The following is a 23,518-nucleotide window of genomic DNA, read 5'->3' as shown; positions in this document are numbered from 1 at the left end:
GATTCACGTACAATCAAAGAAATTAATAATGTGACATTAAAAGCATATTCTGAACTTCCTTACGGCATTCTAAGGAAACTGAAAAACAAGATGAAACAAAAGACCAGTATGATTATCAGAGTTTAGGAAAAATATTTCTCATCTAAGCATTGTCTTATACATAAGATAAACATCAATGTGTTGTTATTTAATAAATGGCTACGATCTATTATGTTCGAGGAAAATCTGGAACTTGAACGTGCATACAGGCTACAAATTTTAATTGATTGCATTGTTATTCTTTTAAGGTGGTTACGGGGTTGAGGGAAATAAGTAAATTATAGATTTCATGCAAATATAAAATAAATTGGTAACTGCTTGAAGATTTAAATTATAAAAAACTGATAGCTGCTTAGAGCATCTTTTAATGTTCTTTAAGCCTTCTGAGTGACCTTAAGAAACGTGTTTGCACGTAATCTAAAATGACGTGATTGGTTACCCAGTTTAAAGCTAACTTATAAGCTTTAATGCTGATTAGATTAATAACGAGAGTTTGCTACAAACTATATAAAATAAGATCAAAAACGTTAAAATATGTTACCATTATGTAAGTTTAAGAAACCTCAATGGATGCGTCTGACAGCTCGGAAACTATTTACAATTCAAATGTAGTTGAAATTACACTCATGTCCATAAATTAAGGATAATGCAAAATCAGGCAAAGGAAGAGTTAGAAGCAAAACAAATTGCACTTATTTGTAAAGCTTATTTATTAAACAAAAGGTAAAGAGAAAAAAAAAAAAAAACATGCTATGTGTTTAATATTATTAAAAAAATTAGCGATTTTTTCTCCCTGGAGCAAATAACAAAAAAATCTATTTACAAAAAAACAATATTACATGGTTGGTATGATTGTTAATACATTGTATGTCTCCCAGACGATGCAATATAGTCCGCACAACGTCTAGGCATGCTGAGTATCAAATTATCGATCTGATCTTGGGGATATTACACCACTCAAAACGCAATGCTCTCCGAAGTTCCGGTAGACATGTAGGAGGAGGTTGACGGGCTTCAACTCGTCGGCCAAGCATGTCTCACACGTGCTCTACTGGATTCAAGTCCGGTGAGAATGCTGGTCAGTCCATACGGGTGATCCATACGGGTCACCGTAGAGCAACTGCAAATGAAATTTTTAAAGTAATTGACAATTTTATGTCTGACAATGATATTCCTTGGAATAAGTGCAGTGACGGAGATCGGGCTTTAACAGAAAATCATCCAGTGTTATTTCTCAAATAAACAAAGTCGCACCTGAAACTAAATTTACTTATTGCTCCATTTATCGTGCAACTTTAGCAACCAAAACAATTCCGAAAACATGAAAATCGTTTTTAATCAAGGTGTAAAAATTATTAATTTTATTAAAAGCCAAGCTTTAAATAAAAATATTATTACGTTTTTCTTTTCTGACATCAGTTGTTGCGTTATTTTCTTCCTTCACATTCGTACGGGGTTCGTAAATTTGGAGTGAATAACGACGACACTTGATGAAGTATCGAAGCACACTTTATTTGTCAGTATTGTCAGGACAGCACCAAAGTCACGTTTTACAGTCGTCGGAAATCTACTGTATACACTCGCTGGAACAATCAGCGACTCAGCCTTCAGGTTATCAGGCTATCACGGTGGAGACAGCTTGATTGCAAAGCACCAGAATACAGCTCCCGACTCTCCTCGGTCGTTCTCCTAACTCCACGTACTCTCGAGACTCTCCCCGCTACAACTCGCGATGCACTCGACGACACACGAGCACAGATCCCGACTCTTCAGTTCAGTCGTTCCCGGAGCTCAACACGCTCTCTCGACGATGCACTAACCGCGCTACACTAACAGACTCCTTCGGTGCACTTGACGACCCACTTGGCACTCGCTGCCCGGCTGCCAACTCGATTGACTCCGCAGGGACTGATTCGCTAGACGAGACACACACTAACTCGTAACTAACTCGCCCTCTAGACGAGGCACACATACTATCAGCTCGCTAGGCGAGACACTCACTAACTGACTGCGAACCAGCAAGGTTTATATAGCTTTTGACTGGTGTTTGAGAACATTCTGGGGTAAACTGGTAAAAATTCGTTCCAGAAGGTTCTCCATCCGTCCATGGCATATCGAAAATTTTGTCGCCAATTTGGCGATTTCTCGCCAAATGTGGCAACCCGGCTTCCCTTGCCATTTTATGGCAACCCTAAAACTGCTTTGCGGGGAAGCTACCTCACCGCACCTGTAGATTTCGTAACAGTATTTAGTATTTTATGCCAAAAGATGGCCAATGAACATAAAACGCTTTTGTTACATTCCGAAGAAAGGTGGTTATCCAAAGGTAAAGTTTTAATTCACCTTTTCTGAACTTCGATTAGAAATTCAAATTTTTGTCTGTGATTCAGAATTGGAATTGCAAAAAATATAGTTTTGTAAATTATAGAGGGCGCGTTTAGCGTATTTAGCTGATATTTTTGGAAAAGTAAATGACTTAAATTTAGGAGTGCAAGGCCAAAGTGCTAATTTGTGTACCATTAGAGATAAAATAAATGCAATGATAAAAAGCTAATAATCGAAGAATTAGATAATTATAGTTTAAGCTTTTTACCACTTTTAGAAAGTTTGTAACTGAAAATAATTTGAAAATAAATGAGGGATTAGCATCCGATATTGATAAATAATTTCAACATGTATTTTCTCTATGGACTTTGGACTATTTAATTACGGCAAAGCACACGAGGGCTATCTGCCTAAAGGAGGGATGCCTTCATGGAGGACTTTCTAAGGTAAACTGGCTCGTATACACGTTACACTTGGGGAAAACCAGGAAAACGCCCATGCAGCCAGCCTGTTCGCGGGATTCGAATCTCGGAACGAACTACCATGTTCAGCATCTTTACCGCTCGGCCGCTGGTAAGCCTATATTTTCCTTAAGATTCTGAAAAAGAAAATTGGATTAAAAATTCACTGTTCAAATGTACCTGAAATTTTATCTCGTGAAGGAAAAAGAACAATTGATAGGAAATTCCTATGATCGAACTCTAACTGAAGATTTCAAAATTAACACACTTGTTAACTTTTGGCTGAAACTGAAAAACGAATTGAAAGGAATTTCAAATAAAGCTATTGCCTTACAGTGTAACCCAGTCCATTAATCTATACAAGGCCAGATGTGGTGATCTCATTTTTATGGAGGCACCTAATAGATGGGCAACCATCGCCTCCTATGAAGGGACGGACAATTACAACCATCCTTCTCCGGAATTCGAAACCAGTCCCTTTTGGTATTGCAGTCAGCTTCCCTAACCACTATACCGACTGGGTGGGTTTTAGAATTAAAGTATTATGACTTAATTTTTTTTAATTAAAATGTTAACCAATTTGTAATCTAATATTCTTTTATGTGTGCATATTTTGAAACAAGTAGCCAATAGGTTGTGCTAATGGCAAAATAATTTTTTTAAATACTTCTATTGAGAAATTGAAAAATAATGATTGTAAAATGTAATAGTGTTACTCAAGTTTTTCAGTTTTTGTTTAGATGGTTACGCGTTAGTTAAAAGTTTGAGAACTGCTGATCTAAAATATTACTCTTTTTTTCTGTAGTTTTATCGTTTACGCTTAACAGTAATTTGTTCTTAAACATGATCGAAGTGTTTTCAGTCAATAAACCTATGCTTCAGGTTTTCAATAATTATATATATTTTTTAAAACTTCTGTAATTCCGAATGGAATATTTCTTTGCGAAACGTATCTTTCTACGTACGACACATTTCTTGTTATTGAGTCATTATGCGAGAAAAAAAATTGAGGGTGGAACTGAGCGAAGTCGTATTGTTATCTATATGCTGCTGAAGGCTGTTGCTAACGACAGGTTCATTCTTGCTCTCCTTGCCACGAGGAATTTCGTGGACTTGTTCTGATGTTACTGTTAGACAAGTGAGTTAACTCACAATAACACAATACAAGATAGGAACTAATTTGATTTTGAACGTTCTCCACAAAGGCCTCCATTCCGTTATATGGATAGCCTTCAAGTACTTTGCTATAACTGATGAAACTGATGAACTAATCCAGCATCTTTAACCTTTTTTTTTTTTGCATAATTTGATCTCTCAAAATGTTATATACTAAACCACTTGATTCATACCCTACGAATACGAGTTAAAAAATTAATGCATTTGTGAATACCCTATTTGCTGTTTTTAGTAAATATGTTATTGAATGATTGTTAAAGCCAGCAGTTTGAAAAGTTTAATTTTGAGTTATTTTTTGCTTTATGGAATTGTATGGTATTTGGTTAGTAATAAAAGATGAAATGTAGTTTTCTGAACATTTTAACGTAAATGAAATTAAGATCTGATATGATAATATTTATTTCAAAACAAAACAGTAAAATTACAGTAAAACAACAGTAAAATTCTATCCAGAATTAGGTACTGATTAAAGAATCAAATTAAGAGCTAAAGATTTCGTAGTTTATAGCTATTAAAGAGAGCTTTTTATTGTTTGATTGAGAAATTTTAGTTTATCTGGTTATCAACGGATACTGTGCTTTAGTACAGAGTCTTTACTTCATAGGATATAATTTATTAATAAATTATAATTATATAACTTATTAATAATATAATTTCTGATATCAAAGTGATGAAAACAAAATATTAATAAATTTCACGTAATAATTTATTTTTGAGGAAACACTAGAACTGGTAAAATGAAACTTATATTGAAGGGGTCTTTTAGTACCATTAAGAGTAGCATTCTATTTTAGATAATACTGATTTTTAGACTGAAACTTTTAAATCAAAGTTTTTCGAAATAGGTGATAAAAGGTAAAATGCAATTTCTATATATTCCTCTATTGGTGGAATGTGCATTAATAAAATAATATTGTCTCAAATTTTCAAAAATATATTTCGAGATGAAAGTGATTTCATGGATGAGAGATGGAAAGTAGTTTTGCTTTTGAAATTTGAATTTTAAACTAAGATAGTGTTTGGCATTATATCGTTAATGCACTGTAAAACGAAACTTAACAGAGAGTTTTTTTATTAACAGCACTCACACAGTGCGCTGGATATGAGTAATTGATTCAAATAATACTTCGGGAGATACGATAGTGAAGGAGAGAGACACATAGTAATATAATTAAAGTGTATAAAAAACCCTTATAAAGAAGTAATTATACTGCACTAAATGTCATAGTTTAGATCAGGAGAAACCATACTTTAGAACAGCGGTTCTCAACCTTTTGACTAAAACGTACCATCTGAACAAAAATGGAAAATCTTTAGTACCACCACTACAAAGTACTTTTACCACCACCACTCTTGAACAAAGTTCAGATCGCATAAATTTACAAATGTTAGAGAAAAAACTCAATGAGGATGTTAGGATTTTAATTTTTGAATTTAATATTTAAAATTACTTTGCTTCTTTGCGTACCACCTATTTTACTCTTGCGTACCACCGGTTGAGAACCCCTGCTTTAGAACAATGTCTTCCTTTTCCTACAGCACGCTAATAGCTACAGGACTATTTTGTGGTGATAAATTCTGTAGTCTACAATATATCTACTCAGAGTGGCCCTTCGAACCAAATGAATATGTGGTAAGAATACTTCCTGCAATAGAATTTACTAACTCTTCAAGGTCAAACGATGCACTCTTCCTTTATGATCTTCGTGTGTCGTCATTGCCGCTCGAGAGGACTAGTGAATTTAAGCAAATTTGAAATTTGCAGCAATTTACAAGGCAAGCCAAAAGCAGAAATGGTGTTGTGCCTATTCTAGAGTAATATACAGCCTTGTGTGATCATCTTGCATAAAAACCTTGCCAGACGAAATCACCACACTTTCCATTTCTATGTATTTCAATTTTGTTCGCGAGATGTCATCATATACCACCTACTTGCCAGATTAACTGATGCCTAAAATCATTGGTAAGCTCCTCCCTTTAATAAACACCACTGCTCCCTTTAATAAACCCCACCATAAATTAACGCATTGTTACCGGTTCCTGATATTTTTTTACCATCTTTATTTATCCAATGCCTGGCCATTGACCATCAGGTCATTAAGCAACGAGCTGTCCAATACTTCTCTACAATACAGTCCAAACTCTTAAGTGCAGAGCACACGTCCAAATGAGCAGCGCCCGTGACTTGTCCAGAATCACACAAAGCACGTAAAGGTAAGGCAGTCAGATTAAAATGAAACAAATGAACACCAAGGCAGTCATGACCAGTCAATAGTCTAAACTCTATTTGCGGCCGTCGCAGTAGCAGATTTTGCGTTACCCAGGGTGCACCACTTAGAAGCCTGCTACCGACAATTTTTAATTACCCCCAATTAACCCCAATTGTTTTCGCATCTAAAAGCAGCAAACTTAAAAGGGACGAAACGAAATGGCCGCAGTACACTTTATATCGTCTGATATCATTAAACCATGATGTCCGAGCGTTAGTTGGTACGCAATAGTTGGTTTGCAGTGAAGAAACTACTGTGTGGTCCCGGTCACATTTTGGTAATAAAAATATAAAGTGGTCACTATTTGACATTATTGCTAGAAGCAGTCCTTCAAACAGCCTTTGCTTGAGGTTCTGAAGTCTTTCCTGCCCATGGTAGCATGGGATTATGAATTTCCTCCAGAATCCCAATTATAGTACCTCGAATAAAATCATTTATATATTTTTATAGTGCATAGTTTTGTTTATGATATCTTAATCGAGCGTCACTATACGCAATAGTTGGTTTGCACTGAAAAACTACTGTGTGTCCCGGTCGCGTAATGGCAAACCGCACATTGAGTTGATCAATGTTACCAAACTTTGCTTACTGCGCATGCTCAATAGTATACCGCTGGCGTGGGAGGAAATCCTGGCGACTAATAAGCAACACAAGGCTGTTTGTTAGCCATGTTAGAGAGTAAATTTTTTTTTTTTTTTTTTTTTTTTTTTTTTTTTTACAATTGCATTACTATAGAAATTTGTTGTGTGCTTATTGATGTGCTTCTGTTTCATTTAATTTTGTCTTATTTTGTTCATAAATATTACAATTAATATCAGGTATTTGACTTGTTGCTAGTATACAGTAACAAGCAGTCCTTCAAACAGTCTTTGCCTGAGGTTTTGAGGTCTTTCCCGTCCATGGTAATGGGATTGTGAATTTCCTCCAGAATCCCAGTTAAAGTACCTAGTACCTCGAATAAAAACATTTATATATTTTTTCTAGTGCACATTTTTGTTTCTGATATCTTAAAGGAAACGTATGAAATAATTAGAATGATATGCTCATCATTTGGAAAAGTCTATAGAATTACTGAATTTTGAGCGTTCACCATTTGAACATAGTGATGCCATTAATGGAAGGAAAATTTTAAAACCTGAAAATGCGCTAGCTTCCCGTTGGTGATCTATGGTTATGCAAATCGCCAACGACTAATTCTTAAATTTTAATAAAACAAGTATTACAGTAATAATCAAAGCATTTATTTTTATAGGTTATAACAATAATCATAAAAAGTACCGTTTTTACGAAAGACTGCCACACAAAGTAGCAGTTTGGATTCTGACTTCGCTGACAATTTAATGCGTATTATTTAATTTACAACATATATTGAAAACATCAGTTCCAATTATATCGATTTAAATTAGAAGAAATTATTGTTAAATCTGTTTGTTTGATAAAACATTGAGATGATAAACCATCAAGCAGTTTTTCTAACACATTAATGACAGTTGTTTTCGCTTATACGTAATAAAGAATTAAATTAAATAGAGGGAAAGATTGAAAAAAAAAAGGAAGAATAGAAAAATGATGTTGACTAGGCTTTTGCACGAGCTTAGAATGGAAATAAAGATATGTTATTTCTTACTTTACTGTGTTACTTTATTGGAAAGTTTTTGTTATTCGAATTTACTAGAGAATAATATCTGATAAATTCAAGCAATTTTCAAATAATTTCCTTTCATTATTTCAGAGTTTCCTTTATATAGTGTCAGAGATAATCCTTAAAAACAAAACATAAGTCATGAAGAACTGACTGTTTTAAGGAAGGAAAATAAGACATTAGGCAATAATCCGACAGATGATCGGAAAAGTGTGCACATTTGTTATGTTTCAACACAGTGTAGTAATTAAAGCCTGATATTTAGGCACTTAAAATATTTAGGCATTTATGTACTTAAACCCTCAAAAAAATCTAAGCGAGCGGTATAAGGAATGTGCGAATAATATTACACACAAATTATTAATAATTATAAATCATAGCCAGTCATTATTTACAAAATTCAAATTGACTGGCCATTAGTGAAAATTTTGCACTAGTAATGTAAGAATCACTCAAATCTTATTTACAGAATTATATATTACTTATTTCACATTATTATTTTTGTTTAATTTTTAAACTCAAAAAGCGAAACAAAAAAATTTATTCAAAAACATTTACACAAAACCGATCTATATTAGTAAAATTATTATCGAATGCTTCAACCAACAGTGTTCGCATAGTCTGGAACTTTTACGTGTAACGGATTAAGACATAATTAATACTTTGATTAGCTAGTCGTTTCCAGAGCGGTAACAGCGCTAACTCTGGGAGTTTAGCCTGTGTTTAATTTTCATGCGGGAGCATTTCCGTGGTTTTCCCCACGTGTAAATCAATACTAGCCCGTTTCCCTTAAAAAGTCTTCCAAGGAAGCAACCGTTCCCTTACTCAGATGGAATTTGTGTTCTTTGCTATAAAGCAAATAACATTAGCCAGGGTCGTCCACTTTTCAAGCTGATGCCTTGCCTTTCAATTTGCATTTTAATCACCACAAATTCAAAACAATAAACATAAAATTATTTAAGTCTGAATTAACCTACATAATTATTCTCTCTTACGAATATTTAATGCAGTTCAAAAGACTGGAGGGAAAGTGTACCATATATCAGTTGGTTGTTATTTTTTTCGAATAAAGTTTACTATTAAATGAGACTTGGTTGAGACTACTATTAAATGAGACTTGGTTGAGACTACTATTAAATGAGACTTGGTTGAGACTACTTTTAAATGAGACTTGGTTGAGACTACTATTAAATGAGACTTGGTTGACACTACTATTAAATGAGACTTGGTTTACTATTGAAGGAGATGTGGTTGAAGTCTGATTCATATTTAATTCATCTTCGGACATGTACTGTTACACATATGATTATTGCCCGAAACTTATATAACTGTTTTTGTAAACAAATCGCAACCTAGTTAAATTTTCTCCCAATATTGGTGTACTCTTGTATAGACTGTAAATAGCAGACTATGAAATGTAACTTCAGGTGTAAAATAAATATATAAATAAAATAAAGAATAGCTGTGCATCACCAGATTTGCAATAGAAGCTATTCTATTGACATTTTATCAAATGTAACTAATTAAATTTTATCAAATGTAACTAATTAAATTTTATCAAATGTAACCAATTAAAAGTCAAAATTGTAAATTGCTAATATTTCTGCGTTTGTAAAATATTAGTTAAAATTATATCAAGATTTTCAGAAATGGTAATTTCTTTTGAAGAGCCATTATAAATTGTAGTTGAAGAATCAATACACATAAATACCTGGAAAAAATTAAATTACTGTCATGAGAAAAGACAAAGTAAGATATGCCTTTTCCTCTTCCGAATTGTTCTGTTGTTTATGTAAAGAAATAACATAAAATGTTTAACAGCAACGAGCGAGAAGGGGAAAAAAGCTTTGAAATTTATTATGAAAAACGTACGATAAATGCCGTAGCTAATTATAAGATAATTGATTAAAACAAAATAAAAAATCTAAACGCTTTCTGATTTTATTACGCCCAAAGGGGTAGTTCTGCCATTTACACATACATGCACATTTCAAGAGCATTTGGGCTAATGGCCCTTTGGGCTAAAAATATTTATAAACAGCATATCTTTAGAATTTCCGATAGGCAGTTCCGCGCGCTGAAGATAAAAATGCTTTATTCCATACAGTGTTGCCACTGCTCGCAATACAACCAGTAGCTATACTTTAAACTACTAAAAACGTTAAAATACAACGCATTTCAAAACGAAAGCTAATTCAGTTCGCGAGGAACTAAAACAAATCGCAAATGAGCAAATAAGAAAATGAGCTGAGATGTCTCTCGCCGTCTTTTTATAGCTTTTAATCGGTCGCGAGATATTTCTGGTAATTTGTTTGCTTCTCAAAATTTCTGTAAAGCAAAAGAGTAGAATTACTGTATTGTAATACTATAGTAGATTATATTTTATATTACGTCTTTTGTTCCAATTTCATAAATTATTAATAATATTTTATTATAACATTCGTTAATTTATTTTATATTTGTTCATAACAAAATTGTTTATATTTTTATAGTTTATGTATTTTTTATATAAAACTAATAAATATGGCAAAGACTAATAAATATGTATCTTTTTGGCAAAACTTTCTAATACCAGTATTCGGGTAGAACACTTAAAAAATGTCGAACACTATTGATATGTTTTTTTTTGGGTCCGGTACTTCAATCACTAGCACCAAACCATTGATGATGATGCAGCGAAAGTTGTAAATTACTTTTTTCCTTTTTCGTTTTGGCATTTTTTGCACCTATCATGCAGTTTGCTAATGTGCTTATGTTATTTGTGTTTCTAAATATGATTCGTTTCGAACTGAATATGGAATGGATTTTAAACGTGTTATTTTAATTTATTTTGCATTATTACCACAACTTTGTTGCAGACTTCAGAGCGCAATTAGATTAGTTTTTGATCTTATTTTTAATATGAATTTATTCCTATATATATATATATATGTAATAATAAAATTCCATAGTCAAAAATACACTTAAAATTCTAACTGTATGTTCTTTTCATTTTTTAATGGCGACGGTCTTTTATTTGAAAGTACGTGGAATTAAACCCACAGCTCCGTAGTCAAGTTGGTTTTCCCACCTTTTCTACACGTACAGTTATAGAATGTTCTGGAGATATTTAAAGCGAACTGGAATGGTTGACGAGGCTGACGTCATTTCTTGGAAGCTCCGCCTTTCCAGAGGCTATAAAAGGACTCACAAAGGAATATCGGGGTATTTTCTTTAATGTAATGATGCAGTAAACTTCATACAAAAAGTTATTAGTAATTCTTTTTTATTTACTCCGGAAATATGATTTTTGTAACTGCTATTTCTCCTGACCAATAATAAATGGATCCTTTGTTTTTTAAACTTATCGTCTGATAATTTAAGCTACGACTACATCTATATTTCTTCACCAATCTATTTATTCCGGACAGAAGCTGGTACATCACACACACACACACACACACACACACACATATATATATATATATATATATATATATATATATATATATATATATAGATAGATAGATATTATATAGATATATATCCCTCTAAGTGCGACTTTAAAATACTTTCAGTTTTTTTTTCTTATAACATAAGTTTGTTACCCAATATTTGCAAAACAGAGCAAATAATAAATACACAATAATGTATTTGTCACTTAGCTTTAAAAACATTTAGTTGTGTTGCTGCCATTACAGTTTTTTAGTATAGGAGAAATGTATAACCAATATTAAGTTAAAACTGAATTTAACACCAACTACTAAGTCAAACTAAATTTAAACTTCGTTTTCTTTCTTTTGACAAAAAAAAGGATAAGTTAAAAAATAATATCCACATTTTTTTGCTATTTCCTGTACATTTATTGGCCTTTTTATTTCCTAAGATGATATTTAGTAAAAACATTTAGAAAGTTAAACCTTTGTTCTCTCTTCCAGATGAAATAAAATTAAAATTCAACAATTTTAGTCAAAATTTTTGTCGACCTAAATCATGAATGCATTATGTCTTGGAGTTTTTGGGCGCAAGAGCCATACAGAAATGTCTCAAAGATCGCCCTGAGCGGTAGCTTAACAGCCCGAAATAAGCCTATACATTTAACACATACAGAAATTTTATATTTATTAATAACAACAATATAACACATATTGCTATTGTGTATGAAAAACCTACTTAACCAAAAAGATATTTAGTAAAGAAAAAACTAAAATAAAATTCTTAAAGCGAATATTGAGTTTGTATTTTACATAGCATTGCATCTATATCTAGATTGCTGGACGTGGTAGACGTGCAAAGAGTATATAAAAATAGTAATCTGCATATTTTGTTCTTATTTTAAGTTTTGTATGCTTCATATCGGAAAACAAGGTGCCAGCGAGTATGAGTATTATTTAAAAAAGACGACATTACATAGAAATAGTTGTGAAGCGTTGAAAACTTTTATTTAAATGGGTACAGTTTACATTAAAAGTTTATTCGAATTAATTTCCTGCGTTGCGTATCTAATTTAAACTCTGATTAAATTTAATAGTGAACTTTCGAGTTCGCTGGTAAATCTGATGTTAGCTAAGAATGGAACAACATATATGTTAAAATGTTTTTCATATCTTCAGAAGTCTTAAAATGTATCATCAACACGTCTTTTTGTAAAACTGTAAAAGTCCCTCATAGTTGTCGTTGTAAATATTACATTACTGTTATAGAGCTCCATAGTTGTAGTTGACTATGTAGTTACTTTTAAAATGAGATTTCAGTTTTTTCTATTGTTGAAATTCTTTGAAATATCTTTTATTAATCGCTTTTGAATTAAAAATGCATATTCGGTTCGTATAAGTAAATCGTATGCAGTCTAAATTATCTAACTGGTTAACATTTGAAAAATCAACGAGATATACACTCATCTTCTGGTTCATTTTTTTGATTCGATACAGGACGCATCAGCGGCTTATGATAAATAGGGGGTGACATATGACTTAGGAACTGCAGTACAGTACCCTCTTTATGTACGAGAGGGGGGGGAGCTCGCGAACATAGGAACACACATTTTGACAAATGTATTGATTTTCTTGAGAGAATAGACAAATATCTAGGAATAATACAAAAACTTGGAGGGCTTATGATTTTTTAAGAGGGTTTTGCCTCAAATTGGATACCTGTGTTCTAAAATACTGTCAAAAAATGAAATATCAAATCCTTTTTTTACCACTTCAATTTCATAATTTCCAGCGTTTTTAATAATGGAGTATTTCAATAGTAACGCGGGGATTACTAATGAGATATGAAATCATTATTCACATGTTTTGCCTTAAAAGTTGCATTTTTTAATTATAATAAAAGTACATTAAGTGGCAGAAAATAATAAAATATCCAGAATACTTTATTTTGGAACAACACACCAACAGTTATGTACATTATTAATGATGAAAATCTTCTTTTAGAGAATGAAAATTAGGTTAAAAAAAGAATATGACATAGATGTTTTCATTGAATCAAAAAGTCATTCAACAATTGAAACTGTCTGACGATCCCGACTTACGACAGCAGCTTTGCAGTATACTTCCTTTTGAAACATCCAACTATAGCTGTTATCAAACACGATGATGTCTGCAAAGAAAATTGTTATTGTAAGGTTAAATTAAATTTAAATGTAAATAATAAAAATATTACAGCTTGAAATGAAACTTTCTAATACGGAACACGTAGTACGCATTTGTTATCCATAGCCATTTTCAAATTGCAAATATAATTTATTCTAAAATACTTAAATAGGTAACAGTGAATGAAACTATTTAAGGAAAACACTTTAAAAAGCTTAACAAATACTTCATTTTAAAAAGAAAAATATTGAAAAGTTGAAACAGTGAATAATGCTGAAAGTTAAGAACATACCAGTGGCACGTACTTGTCATTACTGACAATAGCTAATTGTCGAATAAAAAGTATTGTCAATTATTTGCTGAATTCTTTTTTAACAGTTAATATCTGATTTCTTATATGCTAGAAGTTGCAATTCAATGAAAAGCAATAAATATTTTCCTTTTTTTACACTAAGGGGCTTTACTTCCTTTTATAATAGTCATTAAAGGTTTTTCAATGAACAAATATTTTAAAAAATGACACATTGACAATTTATTTTACAGTTTACAATTTAAAAAATTTCCTTGTTTTAAAAAAATATTCTGTGTTTTTAATATAAATTTCTGTACGAATTGGATGTTTGCTCTTATGTCTGTAGTTAGAAAGAAGAAACATTTTCGTAAACAGCTGTTATTTTATTTTAAGTTGATAGTTTTCTTAAAGATACTACAGACGGCTAGATAGGATATCAAATAAATATTAATAAAATGTTAATAATAATCTAAATATTAATTTAAATACTCAAAGATATTTTTAGATACCAAAATTACGAATGTTCACGTAAACACTTCACTTTCATTTCATTATATTTCATCATCATTTATAAGGAAATTCGGATTTTATTATATAGTATATATATATATATATATATATATATATATATATATATATATATATTTAAATTAAAATATAGGTCGGTCTATAGCAAGGTCTAAGCATTAGTTATTAAAAACCGAATTACAAACTATTTAATTCACAACAGCTTGTTTATTCACGTCATAATATCAAAGATTTTAATATTGGTTAAAACATTTTATTATATTTTGTCACTCTATGCAGTGTATTCAATAAAGTGTGGTTCACACATCTAAAGGAGCGTCTTTTTATGCATATTTGTTTATAATGATCCTGATATTACTACATTGTTCTGTTATGTATAAGAGTTGGTAAATTCGTTTTATGGATTATTCAGAAGCAGAAAAAGGTTTCACAAGTATATAATAAAGAGGAAGTGCTGAGTATATCAAACATATAACTGTAGCAATTTTCTGAATATTGGTTTTGCAAGAACTTCACGCGTGGCAGCTTTTCTTTTTTAAAACCAGATGTGTTTCACTCGCGTGTCATGGTTCCATCGAAATGGGCACGCCTGTAATGGATATTATCGAACGCGGAGCTCTGGAACTGGTATATGTTTATGGAGTCTCCTTTAAAAATTTCCGAAATTGTCGTTTGGTGTTCCACGCCAAAGAGACATATTTTAAGGCTCCTGTCATTTGAAACAAACATAGATACTAAGAATTACCAAAATAAAAAATCTCCTGCATGCATTTATTAACGTATTATTACAAGAGAATGAGCATGTTTCCTGGATGTTGCAAAGTGGTGCAAAATGTGATACAGTAGATTTTACCACGAAGATGCTGGACGAGTGTTTTTAATGTAAAAGCTATTACCATTGATATAACCAGCTCTTACCAGTCTATTTTACTGTTTGTGAGGTTGGTTAAAACAAAATTTGAATTTTGTTCATAAAACATTCTCCCCCCCGCGTCGGAAGATTTGAAATTGAATACCACTGTTGAATACCAAACTCTAAACAAGGAAAAGCCTCAGAAGGCCTCCAAGAATATAGAAAACGTTAGTGAAATACATCCAACTAAAGATATGTCATATCCAAAAAAAAAAAAAAAAAAAAGTTATATCTCACAAATATATATACTTACTGCTTCTGCGATGAGGCTACTTTAAATTAAATGTCCTGTACAGAATGAGATTTACATAATTTAAAATCTCCAACTATTATGTGCCATTTGTTCTATTTTATGGAACTGACTTCCCATTATACTCAATATACTCTTTGTATTCTTCTATGAGCTAGATCAGGGGTTCTCAATTTGTTCTACGTGTAGCCCTAGGGCTACGAGACGGCTTAAACAGAGGTTCGTGAAAACATTATCAGCAATGGTGAAAAACAACACAGAATTGTAATAAATGCTGATAGAAAGCAAAGTATTTAAGAAATTCTCATTAAATAAAAAGGAAATAACTTTCCATTTTGATTGATTGATTCTTGAAGGCCGTCTTTTTAAAAAAGGGCGCGTTACTTCATTTTTGGAGGACAAAAGTATGAATACATTAAAATGCTTTTTTTTTTCGTTTATAAACACTGAATGCATGGCAAGAAGACTCTTAACATATATCTGTACTTAAAAATAATTATCGTAACAAACGGAATTGTATTCCTAATTTTAGATTTTATCTATTCAAATCTAATCCTGACTTGCATAGTCAAGTATCATATCCGTAAGACGTGGACAACAATTCAAGACTACCTTACAAACATTGTTTTAAATGATATCGTATTATTTAAATGATTTCGTATTGTGTTCAAATGTAACAATTTTTTAGATAAATAATATGATGTAACATTATTAGTTTTGTGTTCAAGTGTAATGACAATCAGCGTTTTTCTTACGGGTCGAGTGCTTAGGAATATTTTTGTCAGAGATCTAGACTTAATTAGTAATTAATAAATTCTTAAATTCGCTTCTTTTCACACGTATTGTTTCAAAAACTGATACTGAGTATATTAATAATAGTATACATTTATTTAAAAGAAAAGTGTTAGTGTTGCGTTTATTTCGAAATAAATAATACAATTATTAGTTTGTTTGATAAAATTAATATTAATCTGTTTGATTATATTTTTCTGTCCTAATTCCTTAAAGTATACAAATTTTATGGTAGTAATATAATACTGTACTTAGGTATACTAAGATAATACTGGAGGGGAGAGGGGACTTATGGTTTCTAACGAAAGGTTTGGTACTCTATAATCACAAATTCTTATTGAGGGCTTAAGGTATACAGGAAAGAAAAGAAGACTGGGACCGCTGGCTTAGATTAACCAATTAATTCTGTTCTAAAGATAGCGATATTTTTGTTTGCATCGAATAAATACCATATTATTGCTAACGATCACTAAAATCACAAATACTGCCATTTTGGATTTTGAGAATCTAATCGATAGTTTTAATTCAAGAAGTTTAAATTTAAATAAAAGGTAGTTTTTAACAGATATAAATTAAAATCTTACAGATTCCAGGCCTTTCACATTTATACATGCCCATTTCTGAGGACATGTATGTATCAATCCTTTGCTTCGGTATAAGTTCTTTGACCTTGGAATTGTCCATATTGTCTTCTTTATATAGCAGTGAGAAGCCAATATCCTTACTCTTAGTTTCGAATTCCCATTCGACGTATGAACCAGGTTCGGTTACGGTCATGATGAGTTCTACTTTAGACATTCTTGTTACAGTATATTTCTTGATTCCAGGGAGTTGAGAAAATTGTTTGCTTGATCTGCGAATGTAATAGCGTTCTGGAACCAATCCACCATAATTTATCTACAGGAAAGCATTAAACAGACAAATAAAATTTATCCGTGATATACTTAACATATTAAAATTAAAAACAGAGAGCTAAATGTTAACTGTAGAAGATAACAACTTGAACGCTTTTATATTTAGGAAGGGCTCTGCTTTATTTATTTGATTTAAGAAATACATTTGGATTTATATCGTTATACCGGGTGATCAAAAAGTCAGTATAAATTTGAAAACTTAATAAATCACGGAATAATGTAGATAGAGAGGTAAAAATTGACACACATACTTAAAATGACATGTGTTTAGTGTGACATGTGTCTAAATGTTTTATTAGAACCACAAAAAAAAAAGTACTGTTATCGGGCCTTTTTTCTTCGAGGAAATGCGCGATTCTGATTTTGTAACTGCTACCGTGATGGGTGAGAGGTACGCCGACATGTTACAGAATCGCATCGTGCCCAGCCTGGCTGATAAACACCTGCTGAACGTACGATTTTTACGCTACTTTCGTCATGCTTGGCCTCCCAGGTCCCCAGACCTCAGTCCGTGCGATTATTGGCTTTCGGGTTACCTGAAGTCGCAGCTGTATTGTGATCGACCGACATCTCTAGGGATGCTGAAAGCATCCGACGCCAATGCCTCACCATAACTCCAGACATGCTTTACAGTGCTGTTCACAACATTATTCCTCGACTACAGCTATTGTTGAGGAATGATGGTAAACATAATGAGCATTTCCTGTAAAGAACATCATCTTTGCTTTGTCTTAATTTGTTATGCTAATTATTGCTTTTCTGATCAGATTATTGCTTTTCTAATTATTGCTTTTCTAATAAAACCCCATGTCATTCTAAGTATGTGTGTCAATTTTTACCTCTCTATCTACATTATTCCGTGATTTATTAAGTTTTCAAATTTATACTGACTTTTTGATCACCCGGTATATAATAGTTTCATGTATGTTTAAAGTATCTAAAATGCTATGTTTGCCTATGTAATAAATAAAACAAATTAACTGTTTTCGAATTACAAAAATATTTTATCAAATAAAAATGAATAATATATTGCATTGTGATTACCGTAATTTCCGGAAGAAACGCCGCGGCGTTTACGTGTTTAAAACTTAAATTTTCAGCGGGTGCGGCGTTTAGGTGCACTAAAAATAAAATATTTCCTATGATGGTCATAGTACATAGTTTGGATGGCCTTGTCATTGTGCATAGACTGGTGCTGTTCCCACACAAAAGACCACTCAGTTGCTTTTTGCGAACGTTATTTTGTTTTCATTCTTTCCCTTGAACGGACCTACATGCCTTATTCACCCTAAACGAGATCTCAGAACAATAACATTCTTCCCCCTTTCAAATCAACATTCTCATCAGTTTGAATAGTCTCTCTCCTCTGCCATTCGATGAATCTTCCAGGACCCATCCTCTCCCCACCCCTGCCTTTTCTGCAATTTTTTTCAAAGACGGACACGACTCCACCTGCCTCGAAATAACGAACTCTGACGTATTTCCCCTTCAGCATGAATGGATTTTTCTTGGCATTCTGCCAAATACAGATCCCATCAGTTTGGGTACAAGTACTTGTTGGATAGTTTTTAATTAGGGAGCGGACAATTTTTGAAAATGTCTCTAAACGGCACAGAAGCTATACATTTCTTACCTTTAATTTATTTTTGAGTTATGGTTTCATTTCATGCTTTTTTCTTAACTGGTATGTCATATATCAGAACTTAGGTTGAGTTTTTGCATCTATACGGCCCACGACGATGTCACGCGCAATTTAATCTATTGCGGCGTTTACGCTGATACGGCGTTTCTGTGTAATTTTAATTTTTTTCCCGCCATTTTTCTCGAGTGCGGCGTTTACGCTGATGCGGCCTTTCTTCCGGAAATTACGGTACCTGCAATAAATGTTCTGGCTTTAAATTACATGCAGATGAGCATAATTGCAGTACAAAGGTAAATTAATTTAGTCTGTGAAATGTATATGATAAGCTAAAAATTAATTATTCTTCATAATTGTACAAAATATTATTCTGTTACCTAAATTAATCCACACATGAGAATTAAAAAATGTTTGATTACTACATGTCTATAACAAAAGCAGAGACTGATTATGAATCTCACTGATGATGACTACAAGAAATGACTATTTCATATATTCGAAATCTAACAGGTGCCCCTTATTGTTAAAGATTATGTCAGAACTTACAAAACTTGTTGTTGCAATGAATAAACAAAAGATCCAGAAATACTTACAAATGTTTTACATGCTGGATTTCCATCAGGATCAGTGCGCGTACCACCGAGAAAAGCAGGCAAAACATCAGCATCAATACTTTTTAGCAATGCTTCTTTCCATCCATCTACAAGAAAAAAAAAAAAGTAAGCATAATGGCATTTTCATTCGTACTCATGCTTCGATACTCAAAAGACGTGCTGATATTTAAATTCTAACTTTTTAATGTTATATTAAGAATGCGTCTGCATCTTGCTGCCACTTAATATAGTGCCAATGGGAAGTTTCAAGCTGAGAACACTTGAAGTTCTCGACTGCCAAAGAATGTAGAAATTATAAATAACTAAAGAGCTTAAGTGAAAGAAACTGTGCCATTAAATCGTAATTTTACAGGAAAAAGGAATATTGCTTGTAATAACATGATATCTAACAAGAAACTGTTCAAACGTATATGTATGTCTCATGAAATTACACTCACATTATCAGATATTGGATGCAAATAGTTAAGAACTAAGCCATTTCAGATGATTTTAGGTGAGAGTAATAGAATGAAGACTTGACACATATACTCTTTAGACTTGTAAAATGGGGTTTCAAGTATTTGTCATAAAAATCCCATATTTCAATACACGTTGCTAGACTGAGGTGCAATCGATATTTCTAAGCTCGTTATAGTATGGGGATGCATTCTGTTCCCAAGTGAACTATTAATTGTATAATTTTTACTGGTAAGCTAGTAAACGAGAAATAATGTTTGAAACTTTTGTGTATCCTGATGAGCAGGGTGATCATAAATAACTCGACGATCTCATGAAGACATCGGGAGCACAGAAAGCGAGAAGGAATCCCTTGCAGCTTTTACGGGACAGTGCATCGGGATCACAAAAAGCGAGAAGGAATTCATTGCAGCTTTTACAGGATAAGTCAGGGTGATACGCGCTTGCGAGGATAACAGTGGCAGATTACTTATTCTAGTTGAAAATAATGTGACGGTATCTTGAAAATTTTCAGTGAGAACACCAGGATTTAACCATGGTATGAGGTTTTGTATTACGGTAAAAAGCACAAATTGTGTGCAAAGCAGTATGAGTAAAACAAAAAATAACAAAAATATTTCTCAACTATTGCTTTCTGAAACGTGAGAGTTAAAATAAACATGAACCGAGAAAGAAATAAAAAAAAGTTCCGTAAAAGTGATGAGAAAATATTCAAGTATAAAAGTTACAAATATTTTATATGTTCTTCGTTGTTATCTACATATAACTTGATTTGCCCCGTCTAAAATTTGCGTGACAGTGGTTGGATGCGTGGTTAAACACGTGCGAAGATTTGACTGGTCGTCAGATATGCTACCTGCCAACACTACAAGGGCTCGGACCCTTATCTCTGTGGACCAACCACACCAGACGGAATTCAGAATTATATACTCTCTCCTTACCGAAGGAACACCACCCTCTCCGGTGGGCAAACCGCCTGGCCAAGTACAGAGATATTACCTCTCTCCTCACAGGACAGTAGTCTTTGCCAATGCCTCCCGCAGTCCAACCATATAAAACGACCTTTCTTTCGGGTTTCGAAACCGGCAAGTTCATGAAGTTTATACCCCCGTGGCCGAGATTGCCTAGTTACACTTAGCCAGTAGCTTCACAGAGTTTTCTGAGTCGATCCCCGGGGGGATAAACTAAATATAAGACAAAATTCACGTTAGCATGATGCATATCAGCTGGAAGATAGCCTGTATGTTTCTCAAGATGCTTTTCATCGAGCTATTATGTACACAGAATTTATTCCGGTGAGTCATGGAGCCAAACCGTACGTAATCTTCCCAGACCGTTTATACACTTGCAACAATTGCAACAAGGAAGGATATGACGAACGTCAAAATCGCATGAAAAAAGAGGTTGGGATATGCAAATGGTTAGCATTTCAGCGCATTAAGACGACGCAGGAGGGAGAAACGACATTCGAAACACTGCATAAAAGAAAAGCTGTGTAGTTGATTTCTCATTCGGAATCTGCTTTGTAAGGTTGGAGTTTGCTCAGAATATCGTGTTATGCTTCGAATAAGCTTGGATTGCTGAGGGTCATACTGAACGGCATACAGGATCTGAACGCCCTCTTATGATTATCGCCAGACAGGACAGATATATTGGGAGGTCATCCCTGCAAAACCGTACGACCATATCACGGAGCATTAGTCAGGAAATGGGCATGTTTGAACCACGCCCAGTAGTATCAGCTCATAAGGGGCGTCAACGTTTGCAGCAGCGTGGACTATCAGCAGGGTGATCATTACTTCGGTTTCCCTTGACAATGCAGCATAGAGAGAGACAGAGACTAATAGTTCAAACGACAAAGCTGGGTAGAGGAGTGGCATAATGTCGCCTTTTCAAACGCATTCCGGTTCTACGTGCAGTATTATGATAGCTGTATACGTGTCTGGAGTGTTCGAGGAGACCGCACATGACCTGCTTGCATTCGATATCGGCATAGGGGCCCTGCACCTGGTGTGATGGTTTGGGCAGCCATTGGGTTCACGACACGCAAATTTCTAGTTCAAATCGACGGTAATTTCAATGCAGTTAGGTGCATTTCTGACATTTTACGTCCAGTGGTTTTGCTCTGTCTTCTCACCTTCCTCGATACACAGGGTATTCGATTGCTGCCCTGGCGTGTATGGTCTCCAGATCTGTCACCCATTGAGAACATATGGTCATGGATTGCTGACAGACTGGCCCGCCACCCCTCTCCAGCTATGAAGGTTAATGAAGTGGGGCATAGACTTGAAGCAGCATAAAATGAGTTGCCCATTTCTGTCATCCAAGCTCAATTTGATTCCATGCCTAATGGGGTTAAGGGCCGTTTTAGCTGCCAGGGGTGGCAGCTGTTTCTAATAATTTCGCATCCCTTTAAACCTCCAAAATGCTTACAAATTTAATCATTTTGTCTTCATGCCATACTGTTTACGTGCAATAAATATCTTTTTTGTACTTTCTTTCCTTCATGGTGTTGACATTTTAATGGCCAGCAATGTGGAACAAACTCGGAAATTACGAGAAACCACACTTAGTTTCTTAAATTGTTTTATAGATACCTTTAGCGGATTAAATTCTTTAAGCAACGGGAAAATATAGAGTAAATGATGCAATGAACGAAATGATCTTGAAAACATAGTTTCATACTGATAATCACATGCAGTGGTATGCACGCTACACGTAACTAGCATTCTGCAAAACAGGACGGACTCAACTGTGGAATCACATGCGTGGACAATATTAATGCATTGTTCCTGTCTATGATATTGAATGACGTGTAAATTGTGGCAGATAATTTCCGAAAAATCTGGGATCTAAGCATAATTCAGCGTGTCTGCAATCCGCTGCAATTCTGCAACGTGGTCTAAAAGTAATAACGATTAGTGTCCGAGTAATAAAAAAAGTTTTTTCTTGTTTAGCTTCTTGGCATAAATTATGGATCTGATGATATTTGCACAATACTTTCGTAACAATCTTTCAAGTAATACGAATGAATTCCTAATAATTGCAACTGTAAAATTTTCTTAGTTCTTTTCCCTGAAATGCGTAACCAATGTAGAAAATATGGAAATTAACGAGTGAGAGTATATGGTTACACGGAGAATACATGGGTAATTTCTAAGATCGCCTGATATAGCTCTTTCTTGCTTAAATCCCTTTAAAGGGATTTAAGCAAGAAATGACTGACTTATGAAATGTCATTCTAATGCTCTTTCCCTATACCAGAGGGAGGTAGTTTGGAAAGAAAGTTAAAAAAATTCACCCTATAGGAAATTCTGAAGTATGACAAACTGCCCAAAATTCCTATGGCAGAAACATAGGGCTTTTGCAGCGTTCCTCGTGGAGTTGTCAAGTAGAAACAACCCATCCAAATCTGGCGAAAAGAAGCAGTACTGATCAAGCATAAATAGAGTACTAATACTGAAATACTTCTGAATAACGCATTTAATACTTGAAGTACACTCACTTTGTTCAGCTCGGCAGATGCATTTATACTCCATTTACGGTACTATCAACCCATGTGTGAATATTGAATAGATGTTTTTAATGAGTTATTGGCTTGCTTGTTTTCTTTTGTTAAAGAATATATCTC

The 23,518-nt window shown here is 33.5% G+C and overlaps 1 protein-coding gene across 1 annotated transcript in view; it reads right to left on the bottom strand.

Moving 5' to 3' along the window:
- Positions 1–13,248: 13,248 nt before the first annotated feature.
- The window catches only part of LOC118182627 (SEC14-like protein 2), a 31,868-nt gene continuing 21,598 nt past the window's right edge, over positions 13,249–23,518 (bottom strand). The window contains exons 9-11 of the mRNA XM_035352001.2: positions 19,411–19,517; positions 16,849–17,161; positions 13,249–13,496 (exon numbers count right to left, since the gene is read on the bottom strand). Of these exons, the coding sequence (XP_035207892.2) occupies positions 13,390–13,496; positions 16,849–17,161; positions 19,411–19,517 (527 nt within the window). The 3' untranslated portion in view covers positions 13,249–13,389. The remainder of the gene's footprint in view (positions 13,497–16,848; positions 17,162–19,410; positions 19,518–23,518) is intronic.

The sequence above is a fragment of the Stegodyphus dumicola genome, chromosome 2, assembly GCF_044657685.1.
Source record: "Stegodyphus dumicola isolate Sdum_Otavi_A_Nest chromosome 2, ASM4465768v1".
In the NCBI taxonomy this organism is placed as follows: domain Eukaryota; kingdom Metazoa; phylum Arthropoda; class Arachnida; order Araneae; family Eresidae; genus Stegodyphus; species Stegodyphus dumicola.
This window is presented reverse-complemented; position numbering and strand designations above follow the sequence as displayed.